Source organism: Oncorhynchus tshawytscha, linkage group LG12 (assembly GCF_018296145.1).
Source record: "Oncorhynchus tshawytscha isolate Ot180627B linkage group LG12, Otsh_v2.0, whole genome shotgun sequence".
In the NCBI taxonomy this organism is placed as follows: domain Eukaryota; kingdom Metazoa; phylum Chordata; class Actinopteri; order Salmoniformes; family Salmonidae; genus Oncorhynchus; species Oncorhynchus tshawytscha.
In genome coordinates this window covers 74,466,461-74,480,858 of record NC_056440.1, presented here as the reverse complement: position 1 = coordinate 74,480,858, position 14,398 = coordinate 74,466,461, and the positions used below count along the sequence as shown (strand labels likewise).

Below are 14,398 nucleotides of genomic sequence, written 5' to 3'. Positions count from 1 at the left end.
TTCATGCCCTGGCGAATTGAGACTGTTCCTAATGTTTGTTATACTCGGTGTATATGTACAGTACCAGTCAAAAGTTTGGGCATACGTACTCATTCAAGGGTTTTTCTTTATTTTTACTATTGTCTACATTGTAGAATAATAGTGAAGACATCAAAACTATGAAATAACACATGTAGTAACCAAAAAAGTGTTTTACAAATCAAAATATATTTTAGATTTTAGATTCTTCAAAGTAGCCACCCTTTGCATTGATGACAGCTTTGCACACTCTTGGCATTCTCTCAACCAGCTTCACCCTGGAATGCTTTTCCAACAGGAGTTCCCACATATGCTGAGCACTTGTTGGCTGCTTTTTCTTCATTCTGCAAAGGGTGGCTACTTTGAAGAATGTAAAATATATTTTTATTTGTTTAACACTGTTTTCGTTACTACATGATTCCATATGTGTTATTTCATTGTTGTGCTGTTCTTCACTATTATTCTACAATGTAGAAAATAGTAAAAATAAAGAAAAACACTGGAATGAGTAGGTGTGTCCAAACCTTTGAATGGTACTGTACATTCAAAAACGTACCTTTTTACATCTTCTATTGAATATCATATCTTTGTTTCTTTGACTCCAGACTTCAGTACCTCCTGCCAGTAGAAATGTTTCTCCTCCAATAGCAGCCCAAATGAAAGTTTCAGCAGCATTAGAATGATTATCATGGATGTTTTAGATGTTGACCCCAAATGAGTAAAAGGCATGGTTTTTCATCTCTCTCTCTCATCCTTTCTCAGCTCAAACAGTACACAACTCAACACTTCACACCTCTGTTTTTATATCATGTCCATCTAATATATTTGTATCCATCTTATTATTATACAGTTTTTTTCTCTCTTACAATTGATGTTCATATGAAGTAATAGAAAATAAAGGCAACTGTTCTGTTGGTTGAATAATATGTGTTTCCTCCCAGGCCTATAACAGACCTCAGATGTCTCATTTTCTGTCGTTTTATAACTCTGTTGCCTTGTCTCTTAGTAAAAAATAAAGTACCTTGAAATGACCTGAATTTCCAAAGTAAAACATGAGCTCAGAAAATGTCCTCCGTTCAATCTGATGGTTAGAAAAAGGAAGAGGGTCAGCGAAGGGGGCGGTCCTTGGCTTGTAACAGGAAGTGACTTGTGGGAGAAGCTTGAAGGTTAATTCCCATTCAGATGGAGCAGCCCTCCCTTCCTGTCTATAGCCTTCCTTTACTTCCTCCTATCCTCCCTCCATCCTTCACGTATGTCCTCTCAGAGGAGGCCTCTTTTTCATTCACTCCGCTTTCTCTCCCTCCATCGCTCAGTCTTTCTCATTTGTCTATAAGGAAGCCTCCCATCCAGCGGAACTTGCAGGCAACCCACCGTCTGAGAGGGCAGAAATACTCAAAGTGGAACTGCTGGAACTCAGGCGTCTTGCGTATGTCCCGGAGGAAGGCGATGTCCAGGTCAGACTCAGTAAGCATGATGAGGAGGGAGAGCAGGGCAAACAGCAGTCCCATGGTCACCAGGAACATACGCAACACACTCAGGATGAACTTATGTAGCTCCTGCACCTCGTTGTTAGGGAGAGACTTCCTGGTCCGACCCAGCCGAAGCACTCTGCCGTCAGGGCCAAACTCAGCCACCTGTCCCTCAGGAGTCCCGGCCTCCGACTCCTCCTCTTCGATGCTGCAGGGGGCTCCATTAGGGTGGCGTGCCACGGCTAGCTCCAGGCTGTGTTCAGCCGTGGGGGTGGGCAGCACACTGTCCGAGGGGCAGTAGGCCTCGTCAGAGATGACCCGCTGGGATGACCCGCCCTCGCCGGCATCTGTTGTTTGGTGACGGTGTCGCGGCATGAAGGAGTCGCCGTGGGAGACGGAACGCACAGGTGTGGAGTGGGCGGAGTCTCGTAGGGACTCCAGGCCTGAGAGAGATAGAGATAGTAGAAGAAACATCAAACTCAGAGCTGTGAAAAAGTATCCCATCATAAAGACAATGAGCAACAACTCCCATTACACAACTAGTGAATCCACATAACACATATCAGTGTACCATGAAACAAAACTACACATTGGTGCCCTAAAATCCTGATAAACCCAGTCATTCTGGACGGAGGCTAACGACTGTTTTGTCTAAATTACACTATACTGCCTGGAAATACGATGATATTGCTAAAGTAGTAAAATGTTTAGTAGGAAACAACTTTTCTAGCATTATCATGTTGTCAAATTAGACATTACTTTACTTTAGACATGGCAATGTTGTCATTAGCTAGCTAAGTTCGTCAAAAATAGCTAGCAATGCTAACGGTAGCTAGCTAAAATCTGGTGTCCACTCAATCTTAGCTAGCTAGCTAACGCTATACTACAGTTGTGGCCAAAAGTTTTGAGAATGACACATTTTAATTTTCACAAAGTCTGCTGCCTCAGTTTGTATGATGGCAATTTGCATATACTCCAGAATGTTATGAAGAGTGATCAGATGAATTGCAATTAATTGTAAAGTCCCTCTTTGCCATTCAAATGAACTGAATCCCCAAAAAGCATTTCCACTTCATTTCAGCCCGGCCACAAAAGGACCAGCTGACATCATGTCAGTGATTCTCTTGTTAACACAGGTGTGAGTGTTGACGAGGATAAGCTTGGAGATCACTCTCATGCTGATTGAGTTTGAATAACAGACTGGAAGCTTCAAACGGAGGGTGGTGCTTGGAATCATTGTTCTTCCTCCGTCAACCATGGTTACCTGCAAGGAAACACATACCGTCGTCATTGCTTTGCACAAAAAGGGCTTCACAGGCAAGGATATTGCTGCCAGTAAGATTGCATCTAAATCAACCATTTATTGGATCATCAAGAACTTCAAGGAGAGCAATTGTTGTGAAGAAGGCTTCAGGGCGCCCAAGAAAGTCCAGCAAGCACCAGGACCGTCTCCTAAAGTTGATTCACCTTGCTCAGAAATGGCAGCAGGCAGGTGTGAGTGCATCTGCACGCACAGTGAGGTGAAGACTTTTGGAGGATGGCCTGGTGTCAAGAAGGGCAGCAAAGAAGCCACTTCTCTCCAGGAAAAACATCAGGAACAGACTGATATTCTACAAAAGGTACAGGGATTGGACTGCTGAGGACTGGGGTAAAGTTATTTTCTCTGATGAATCCCCTTTCCGATTGTTTGGGGCATCCGGAAAAAAGCTTGTCCGGAGAAGACAAGGTGAGCGCTACCATCAGTCCTGTGTCATGCCAACAGTAAAGCATCCTGAGACCATTCATGTGTGGGGTTGCTTCTCAGCCAAGGGAGTGGGCTCACTCACAATTCTGCCTAGAACACAGCCATGAATAAAGAATGGTACCAACACATCCTCTGAGAGCAACGTCTCCCAACCATCCAGGAAGAGTTTGGTGACGAACAATGCCTTTTCCAGCATGATGGAGCACCTTGCCATAAGGCAAAAGTGATAACTAAGTGGCTCGGGGAACAAAACATCAATATTTTGGGTCCATGGCCAGGAAACTCCCCAGGCCTTGATCCCATTGAGAACTTGTGGTCAATCCTCAAGAGGCGGGTGGACAAACAAAACCCCACAAATTCTGACAAACTCCAAGCATTGATTATGCAAGAATGGGCTGCCATCAGTCAGGATGTGGCCCAGAAGTTAATTGACAGCATGTCAGGGCGGATTGCAGAGGTCTTGAAAGGGTCAACACTGCAAATATTGACTCTTTGCATCAACTTCACGTAATTGTCAATAAAAGCCTTGACACTTATGAAATGCTTGTAATTATTCTTCAGTATTCCATAGTAACATCTGACAAAAATATCTAAAGACACTGAGGCAGCAGACTGTGAAAATTAATATTATTATTAATTAAAATATTGTGACGAAACATGCAATCATGAATACCTGGAACACCCCAACCAATCCTCTCCAAATGCTCCACTACACTGCTACACAACAGACATGCAATGCAGCCACTGATGTCACTCTACAACACTACTAACATGACCTTAAACCAAATCAACTCAGAATCAAAGCCGTCAGCCATAACATTTACTCCAGACAACATTTCGCACAACACCAGACTCAAAACAAATACTTCCGTCTAGCCGCATGCCATCGTTCCATCCCTAATGGAAACAGGGAATCTGAGAAGGAAGAGGTTCCTCGAAGGCTTCTTGTGTTACCCCAGACTCCAGGGTCATGGCTTCCAAAGCTGTTTCAAAGCAATGTTACTAAGATCTGTAATACTAGATGGAGGATTCTGTGCCATGATGATGTACTTGCTCTTTAAGATGTGTAAGTGTAACCCTGGATGGTTTAGTAAGGGATTCTGGATCCTGTGCCATGATGATGAGGTCCTTTACCTTCGGAGGAGCTACCTGGCCTGTTGGAGCCATAACCAGGAGGTGTTACGCTCAGCCTGGACGAAGCCCAGGAGGCCTCTGCGGACCCAAACCCGGAGGCTGAGGGTGCCCCAGGGAGGGCACGGAAGATGGGTATGGCCCCCAGAACCTTGCCCATGAGTCTGGGCCCCAGCTGGAGGACGCGGACCTTCATATCACGGTAGCAGTGGTTGATCATGCACAGATGCACATTCACCTTGGTCTCGATCCGGATCAGGCATTTCACCATGGTGGCTGTTGAAGGAGTGAATAAGCGCACTGTACCGTCGTCCAAGTTACCACTGTCCTACAACTGCCCTACTAATGTCCTACCACTGTCCTACAACTGCCCTACCACCGTCCTACAACTGCCCTACTAACGTCCTACCACTGTCCTACAACTGCCCTACTAACGTCCTACCACTGTCCTACAACTGCCCTACCACCGTCCTACCACCCTACTCTTCCCCTGTGTCTGTCCGCTCTACTTTTGTCCCTAGTCCCCTGTCTGCTGTTGTCCCCTTTCCCTTTGTCCTTGTGACTGGCGATGGCTGGCTACACTACACCACTGTCTCTGTCAGTGAGGCAGGCTGGGAGATTTATTGGCAGCATCCTGAGAGCAGGAATGTGGCCCAATTGCAGTTTGGTTATCTTACCCCCCCACCCCTTAAAACGGATACCCTTCTAACCATATGCTCCATAGTGACATACATGGAGAGGCCCTGACAGGAGGGCTATTTTTAGGCTGGGTATTATTACCACTGTAGATTCCAATGAAGAACAGGAAAGGTTTGGACAGGGTTGGAGGGGTTCAATATCAGGACCTGTCATTGTACAATACAATGCAACCGACATCATGTAGGTAAGTTGCTACTTCACGTTCCTGTTTATACTGTAAAAGGGACTGTGAATGTTCTTTACAAACCAGCAAGGTGACTTTCTCCTGCCAAAATAATACCTTAGTCACAGCAAATCTTGAGAGAATTGCAAGAATGACAAAGGAGAATAGATAATTGGTGCAGTCTTTGGTGTGTATGTGTGTGTGTGTGTGTGTGTGTGTGTGCATGTGCCTGTGTGTGTGTGTGTGCCTGTGTTAAAAGCCCCCAGAATAAAGGCACTGTAAGAGGCACCATTCAGACACTAAAGCAGTGAAGTACCATAGCAGCATAGACCTCAGATACGTTTAAATCTTATGGCAGCTGCTTTGTAAGGCACTTCTAAAGAAAATGTAGGGTTTAAAGTAGCTCTGCTAGCGGTGCAGATGCAATCTGGGACCAGTTTACTAATGGACTAAAATGCACTTTCAATGGAGATTATTCATTGAGCATACTTTTCAGTCCAGGAGTAGGCTTTATCTGGGTCTGGCAAACCAGCCATCTGTGTGCTATAACGTGTTGTTACACACATGAGTAGACTTAATCCAGCCCTATCTATGTCTACTGTAAATGATTGTAACTGCTGTGTGGGGAGAGGGGCCAGTGTGTGTTTTACCCTCCATGATGGAGATGTGTACAGCTCTCCGTCTTTGTCGGGGGACACTGGTCAGCCTTGGGCCGTGGGTGATGGAAGGACAGCTCCTACTGGGTACCAGACCAGCCCTGTGGAAACGTTTTACATGTTGGGGTTACAGGCATATGCTCTTAGAAAAAAGGGTTACAAAAGGGTTCTTCTGCTGTCCCCATAGGAGAACCCTTATTGATTCCAGGTAGAACCATTTTTGGTTAAAGGTAGAACACTCTGTGGAAAGGGTTCTACATGAAACCGAAAAGGGTTCTATCTGGAAACAAATAGTTATTCAAAGAGTTTTCCTATGGGGACAGCTGAAGAACCCTTTTAGGTTCTAGATAGGATGATATATAGTGGAGGTAATTCAGCTGACAGTTTTATCCAAAGGGACTCACAGTCCAGCAACATATAGTGTATATTAAGTATGTGGGCCATGTGGGAATTACACCATCTAGAGTTGTAAGCAACATGCTCAAACTAAGTGCCATGGGTAGCCCAATTCTGATATTGTTTTCAATAATTGGTCTTTTGACCATTCAGATCAGATCTGAAAAAAGATCTAATGTGATTGGTCAAAAGACCAATGAGTGGGAAAAAAGATCAGAATTGGGCTACCTGTCTAAACACAGCCATGGTGTAACTCAGACATCAAACTAACTGCCATTGTGTAACTCAGACATCAAAAGCACCAAGGCTCACCTGTGAATCTCTGGAGGTTCCCGTTTTATTTTGGCACTTTGCTCCATCACTTCCTTAGCAACCCTGCCACTGAGAGCCAACACAGAGGCAAAACATAACACTCAACCGTGCATTATCACCAAAAACTGAACTGAAGGATCCTCAAAACGTTACTTATAGCCAGTACATGTATTTACCTGTATCTGAATCTACTTCCTTTGAAGAACAGATTACTGCTGGACACCGTTCTGACCTGGCTGGACTTGTCCAACCTGTGATTGAACAGAGACAAAGAGATTTAGCAATGTAATAACATTGTAATAATAGCACATACACTACCAGTCAAAAGTTTTAGAACACCTATTCATTCAAGGGTTTACTTTATTTTTTACTATTTTCTACATTATAGCGATGACATCAAAACTATGAAATAACACATAGGGAATCATGTAGTAACCAAAAAAGTGTTAAACAAATCTAACTATATTTTATATTTGAGATTCTTCAAAGTAGCCACTCTTTGCCTTGATGGCAGCTTTGCACACTCTTGGCATTCTCTGAACCAGCTTCACCTGGAATGCTTTTCCAACAGTCTTGAAGGAGTTCCCACATATGATGGGCACTTGCTGGCTGCTTTTCCTTCACTCTACGGTCCGACTCATCCCAAACTATCTCAATTGGTTTGAGGTTGGGGGATTGTGAAGGCCAGGTCACCCGATGCAGCACTTCATCACTCTCCTTTGTAAAATAGCCCTTACACAGCCTGGAGGTGTGTTGGGTCATTGTCCTGTTGAAAAACAAATGATAGTCCCACTAAGCACAAACCAGATGGGATGGCGTGTCGCTGCAGAATGCTGTGGTAGCCATGCTGGTTAAGTGTGCCTTGAATTCTAAATAAATCACTGACAGTGTCCCCAGCAAAGCACCCGCACACAATAACGCCTCCTCCTCCATGCTTTACGATGGGAAATACACATGCGGAGATCATCCGTTCACCCACAGACACGGCAGTTGGAACCAAAAATATCCAATTTGGACTCCAAAGGACACATTTCCAATTCTAATGTCCATTGCTCGTGTTTCTTTGCCCAAGCAAGTCTCTTCTTATTATTGGATTCTTTGCAGCAATTTGACCATGAAGGCCTGATTCACACAGTCTCCTCTGAACAGTTGATATTGAGATGTGTCTGTTACTTGAACTCTGTGAAGCATTTATTTGGGCTGCAATTTCTGAGGCTGGTAACTCTAATGAACTTAGGGTAACTCAGGCTCTAAGTAACTCAGGGTCTTCCATTCCTGTGGCGGTCCTCATGAGAGCCAGTTTCATCATAGCACTTGATGGGTTTTGCGACTGCACTTGAAGAAACGTTCAAAGTTCTTGAAATGTTCCGTATTGACTGACACTCATGTCTTAAAGTAATGATGGACTGTCATTTCTCTTTGCTTATTTGAGCTGTTCTTGCCATAATATGGACTTGGTCTTTTACCAAATAGGGCTATCTTCTGTGTACGCCCCTACCTTGTCATAACACAACTGATTGGCTCAAATGCATTAAGAAGGAAAGATATTCTACCAATGAACTTTTATGAAGGCACACCTGTTAATTGAAATGCATTCCAGGTGACTACATCATGAAGCTGGTTGAGAGAATGCCAAGAGTGTGCAAAGCTGTCATTTTGAAGAATCTCAAATATAAAATATATTTTGATTTGTTGAAAACTTTTTTGGTTACTACATGATGTGTTATTTCATAGTTTTGGTGTCTTCACTATTATTCTACAATGTAGAAAATAGTTTAAAAAAAGAAAAAACATTGAATGAGTAGGTGTTCCAACACTTTTGACCGGTAGTGTACATTGTATCATATATTGATTGATTGATGGATTAAATTACTGATAGTCAGTGTAACTCACTTGTAGAAAGCCTGATTCTCAACTCCACACTTCCACAGGTGTTTACAGGCCTCAGGTGTAGGTGCAAAATATGTCAAGATGATCTTCTTGTCCTGCAGTGAGTATACACATGTAGGTATGCGTATGCACATCTGAGTATGACAGAGTATGCACATCTTGTATTTCACATCTTCTAACTTGGCTACCAAAACCATAGAAATAGAATGAATAAAACGGGTTTGGAAGCTCTTACCCTGGCATTTGACTGGTAAACTCATGGGTACACTTGCAATGGCTCCCTGGTATTGGGATGCAATAATTTACATGGTATTTTGGAATGTTCTATAAACTGAGGCTGGATTGCCATGGTAATGCAGAATGTTCATTCAAATTATGCTAACTGATGTGGCTCATCCAATGGAATACATTTTTTGTAATGCCAGTTGTGTTGACTCAAATCACAGCACAGATTGAAGGGTACACTTCCTGCTTTTACTTTCTGGCATGGGTACACACAAAATGGCTGCCAGTCCACCAATTAAGCAATCATTGACTTGAATGGAGACACCACTTCTATTCATTCTATTTCTATGAACGAGACAACAATGAGTACACATTTATCTATCAACAATGGACCCACATCTTATTTCCAGTTAAGTCATTAACTTCTCTATTACGGATAAATTACACCTTCTCCCCAAAGGCCATTTCCAATGCATAAAACAGGTTTATCTACATGAATTTCACTGTGTAATTTCAGAGCAGAAAGGAAACCATTTTAATAATGCATGTCATGGAACCCACCTCTTTCTGATTTGCATATATATGGAATGTCTTTGCCTCAAACTTCAGCTTTGTCACCTCGTCCCTACCCACCAAGACAAGACAAGACCAGTCAAAACCGAACAGAACAGTAAGAAGCGTTGAAATATTCTTTGTGACCAACTGGCAGTTTAGAACAGCTCTGTTTTCTAGTCAGGAGGAGGGACAAATAGGTTTAGGTCTGAGACCGTGGGATTCTGGACTGCCAGGTAAAATAGAACAATTGCTAACGACAGGCAAGCCAAATGTCGCACATTTTATGCAACAACTACACACTTAAATCTCTTACATTTTATGCAACTATTTCTGTCTGTAAAACAAGGAAGGCTTGACAAAAGTTATGACTATGCTAACCATATTATTACTCACCAATTGAGGAAATGGACTCTCCTGTTCCCCTGCAGGACAGTGAAGCCAAATGGAGTGAAGGCCAGGAAGGCAGGGTTCCCTGACACATCCTGACACAGACACAACACAAGTTTTGAATACACGGTGTATGTTGTTGTACAGATGTCGGATCTTAACTTGATCACTCTTTTGTCGCAGAGAATTTTCCTGCTACATCAGGAAATTCAAATGAGCCTTGTGAGTCCCTGAAAAATAGCAGTTGAGTCAATGGGATCAGGGCATGCTATTAAATAAATTTTCTCACTCGCTCAAACGCTAGGTCTAGGTCCTATTACTGCAACATTCAAATGTACCAAAATGTATTTGAAATGCAACCATACACATCAACAACCACCATTTTATATAGCTTAATAACACAAGATAGATATTGGTCTCCACTAGGCTACGACATACAATACAAGGGTCAACTATATCCTAAACTTATGAATGAACTGTCAAAATTTAGTTCAATCGCAGGCTGCGTCCATTTATTATAATCCACACAAGACACGCTATAGCCGGCACGTAGCCTACATAAGGTACCCTGTAGGTAAGGTACTGTGTTGTATACAAACACCGCTTCCAGCTGTCCCCTGGCGGAGATTTTAAATATTTATTCATTATTCAAATCCTCCTGCTGCAGGATTATTTTCCTCCTGCGAAAAGGTGTCAAATTAAGATCCGACATCTGTATGTAATGTACAACTGGCCTCACAAACAGAATAGCAAAAAACCATATTGTATTAAACGAGGTTCAGACTGTACTGGAATCAATAGAGAGCTAAAAGGACTCTGCCAGTGCAGAGCTATAATGGACACTTCTCTTATCAAGGTGTTTGTACCTTGCAGGGGTGAGGGTCCACACCATACGTCTCCAGCTCCTGGGCCTTCTGCAGGAAGTTCAGCTCGGACTCTTCTGGAGTCTGTCCTCTGGGAGATGAGGACACAACAGACAGATTACTGTGGGCTGTGTGGTGATGGATGGAAAAGGTTCCAGCGGTAAGCTAATGATTTCTAAAGTGAATTTCCTTTCATTCATTTCAGTGAGTGAAAGATGAGAGAGACCAACACTAGAGGGCAGCAGAGGTAAGATCCCATAGGTGGTCTACAGTAGTAGAGTCTGTATATATGGATACTGCATATACTGTGAAGGGGGAGGGGAGAGAGAGAGAGAGAGCCTCTTGAGGGTGATGTGATGTTCAGCTGACTGGCAGAGTTGTCCCAGGATGCCACAAACTAATGACACAGCAGTACAGTACTGAGAAATACACACGCACACTCTTAAGGTCACTGCTGTCCCTTCATCCACTATCCATAAGCAGGAAGAGTTGGACAAATAGCAGCTAGGAAAATATTGTATATTCAGCATATGATGTGGATATGAAATTGCATATCTACGGCTAAGCTAGGGTCATGCATAATGTATCTCATAAATATATCTATTTTCATCATGGCTGTAACATTCTATCTAGGAGAGATAGGATGATCTTGTATCAAGTTAGGTCCACAATCATCATGCTGATGATGACACTATATTCAATTATCATAATCACCTGGTATATATATATATATATATAAATGTGTGAGTGTGTGAGTGAGTGTGAGTGAGTGAGTGAGTGAGTGAGTGAGTGAGTGAGTGAGTGAGAGAGAGAGAGAGAGAGAGAGAGAGAGAAGAGAGAGAGAGAGAGAGAGAGAGAGAGGAGAGAGAGAGAGAGAGAGAGAGAGAGAGAGAGAGAGAGAGAGAGAGAGAGAGAGAGGAGAGAGAGAGAGAGGAGAGAGAGAGAGAGAGAGAGAGGAGGAGGAGGCTAGTGGGATGGATGATGTCTATGTTCAGAATCAGGTGTACATGGAGACTACAGACAGAGACTGAGTGAACTATGTGTCAAATAAAATCACAATGCGGTGTTTGACAGGTGTCACCTTACATTAGTTCTGTCTTGTGGATGTCAGAGATGCGTCTCTCCAGCTTCTCTGAGTGTTTAGGGAAGAACTGGAACTTGGAGCTGTAGCCCTCAGGATGCTTTCCAGGATCATAGTCACCAACCTCAGCTGGGGGAGGATGGAGAACACAGGAGACAACAGAAACAACTTTACTGGGAAGACTGTGATGTCCTGGCTGTTATAAACCACATCTATTGTAGTCATGGTACATGGGAGAGACTCTATAGGTTAACCCTGTTATAAACCAAATGATTGTAGTCATAAAGAGCTTCTCTTCTATATCTCTGTGGTTAACCTGGCTGTTATAAACCACATCTATTGTAGTCATGGTACATGCCGTCAGAGCTTCTCTTCTATATCTCTGCTATAGGTTAACCTGGCTGTTATAAACCAAATCTATTGTAGTCATGGTACATGCCGTTCTACTGCTGTTCTTTGTTATAAACCACATCTATTGTAGTCATGGTACATGCCGTCAGAGCTTCTCTTCTATATCTCTGCTATAGGTTAACCTGGCTGTTATAAACCACATCTATTGTAGTCATGGTACATGCCGTCAGAGCTTCTCTTCTATATCTCTGCTATAGGTTAACTTGGCTGTTATAAACCACATCTATTGTAGTCATGGTACATGCCGTCAGAGCTTCTCTTCTATATCTCTGCTATAGGTTAACCTGGCTGTTATAAACCACATCTATTGTAGTCATGTGTTCTCTGCAGCCTGGCTGTTCTAGCTGTTCTTTCATGCAGCCCTGAGATTCTGTAAGAGCCAGGCCCAGACAATCAGACAATGGCGGCCTTGTCTCTGTGTGGCGGGGGAGCAGGAGAGCTAAGCCTTAAATCAGCTGCCTGAATGCCAATGAGGATGCTGCCACAGTGCTGGAGGCTACAGTCTGAGCTTTAGACCTATACCTCCACCACACTACCTCAACTCACACACTCACATCACAATGAAAACAGTAGGTGACAGTGGTATTTTTCCATGAAGTCTTATAACAAACACCTTTATAAAACCTCTCTTAGGCCTCACTCCCCCCTATCTGAGATATCTACTGCAGCCCTCATCCTCCACATACAACACCCGTTCTGCCAGTCACACTCTGTTAAAGGTCCCCAAAGCACACACATCCCTGGGTCGCTCTTCTTTTCAGTTCGCTGCTGCTAGCGACTGGAACAAGCTGCAACAAATACTCAAACTGGACAGTTTTATCTCAATTTCTTCATTCAAAGACTCAATCATGGACACTCTTACTGACAGTTGTGGCTGCTTTGTGTGATGTATTGTTGTCTCTACCTTCTTGACCTTTGTGCCGTTGACCGTGCCCAATAATGTTTGTACCATGTTTTGTGCTACTACCATGTTGTGTTGTTACTATGTTGTTATGTTGTGTTGCTACCATGCTGTGTTGTCATATGAGTTGCTGCCTTGCTATGCTGTTGTCTTAGGTTTCTCTTCATGTAGTGTTGTGATGTGTGTTTTGTCCTATATTTATATTGTATTTAAACATTTAAAAAATATCCCAGGCCCCCGTCCCCGCAAGAGGCCTTTTGCCTTTTGGTAGGCCGTCAATGTAAATAAGAATTTGTTCTTAACTGACTTGCCTAGTGAAATAAATGTTAAATAAAAAAACAGGCAAGAAATACATGGGTTTGCTGTGGTCCATTTACCTTGTAGTATGTAGGCAGCCAACATGGCAGCATCCGACGTCTTACACAGGAGACGACCATGGTACAGATCTCTCTTGATCTGTAGGAAGACTAGATATCTGCAAAGGAACATCAGAAACAGTGTGTTTTTTGGTCCACTCCAAACAAGCAAAGAGATGTACTGAACCTAAATGATTTGTTTCTAATTTCTTTCATTGCATTTGTAGCTCCATTTAAAGGGATGAGTGGGTCATACAGACGGCCCAAGAGAGCCCTGATCTTACATTCCCAGACGATGTTCTTCACTTAACTCTGTTCATTTGTTGGTTGTTTGGAAAGGGTTTGTAGAGGAGAGTGTTTGAGATAGACAGTGTTTGGTAAAGGAAGGCCTGAGGCGAGTAATGGCGTGTCTCTCTGAGTCCGTCTCTGCTCCTTCCTGCCTCTAGCCTACAGGGCCCAGGAGACCATTCCATACCCAGCTAAAGCACAGCCACTTCCACTGCCCAACACAGAGGGGACTTCACCTTATCTGGCCCTTCTCTTCATTGGATCCTTTTATCTCTCAGTTTGAGGAGATAGTGAAGAATTATCTCACGTTCACTGTTTCTAGAAAGCAGGATGATGAAATAACTTTTCCACTTCTACTAGTTTGAGTCAAACAAACAGTCCCCTGGTTGCTACTGGGTCGTTCTACACAGGATGACAAAACAACTTCCCGCGGAGAAGGATTCCTCTCCAATTCAATGTCAAATAGGTTAGAATCCTGCTGGAAAGTAAATGGAACAATAGATAAAACTGTCGACAGGCAACTCCATGTGTCCAGGTGTGTTAAGACATGAGAGGAAAAGAGCCATTGTCAGGGATGTTTTGGTGCAGGAATATCAGCATTCAGCAGGTTTACCAGGTTAGCAGCATAAGCAATATAGTGTCTCTATGCAACATAGGCCCTTTGCCCCACTAGGAGATGAAAGGAATAAGTAATGCAATAGAGGTTTAATTCTGTGTCCCAAGCTTGTTTGCGTGATGAGTAGCCTAACCTTGCCTGAGACCTGAACACGTAAAGTCAGATAAGTCACAACTCTATACTCTGCCTTCACATCTTCTCCTCCCTGCAGAGTGCTGCTGACTTCGCCTGGTGCAA

At 43.2% G+C, this 14,398-nt stretch overlaps 1 protein-coding gene and 1 long non-coding RNA gene across 2 annotated transcripts in view; one reads left to right on the top strand and one right to left on the bottom strand.

Moving 5' to 3' along the window:
- Positions 1-463: 463 nt before the first annotated feature.
- The window catches only part of LOC112247469 (FERM domain-containing protein 5-like), a 124,274-nt gene continuing 110,339 nt past the window's right edge, over positions 464-14,398 (bottom strand). The window contains exons 5-14 of the mRNA XM_042331058.1: positions 13,279-13,376; positions 11,595-11,718; positions 10,512-10,599; positions 9,652-9,740; positions 9,265-9,328; positions 8,482-8,573; positions 6,765-6,839; positions 6,589-6,657; positions 5,875-5,981; positions 464-1,930 (exon numbers count right to left, since the gene is read on the bottom strand). Coding sequence (XP_042186992.1) covers positions 1,338-1,930; positions 5,875-5,981; positions 6,589-6,657; positions 6,765-6,839; positions 8,482-8,573; positions 9,265-9,328; positions 9,652-9,740; positions 10,512-10,599; positions 11,595-11,718; positions 13,279-13,376 — 1,399 coding nt within the window. The 3' untranslated portion in view covers positions 464-1,337. The remainder of the gene's footprint in view (positions 1,931-5,874; positions 5,982-6,588; positions 6,658-6,764; positions 6,840-8,481; positions 8,574-9,264; positions 9,329-9,651; positions 9,741-10,511; positions 10,600-11,594; positions 11,719-13,278; positions 13,377-14,398) is intronic.
- Positions 5,165-11,286, top strand: LOC112247470. The gene is made up of 4 exons (XR_002953075.2): positions 5,165-5,245; positions 8,520-8,592; positions 9,313-9,373; positions 10,519-11,286. It is a non-coding gene; the product is annotated as an uncharacterized LOC112247470 (long non-coding RNA).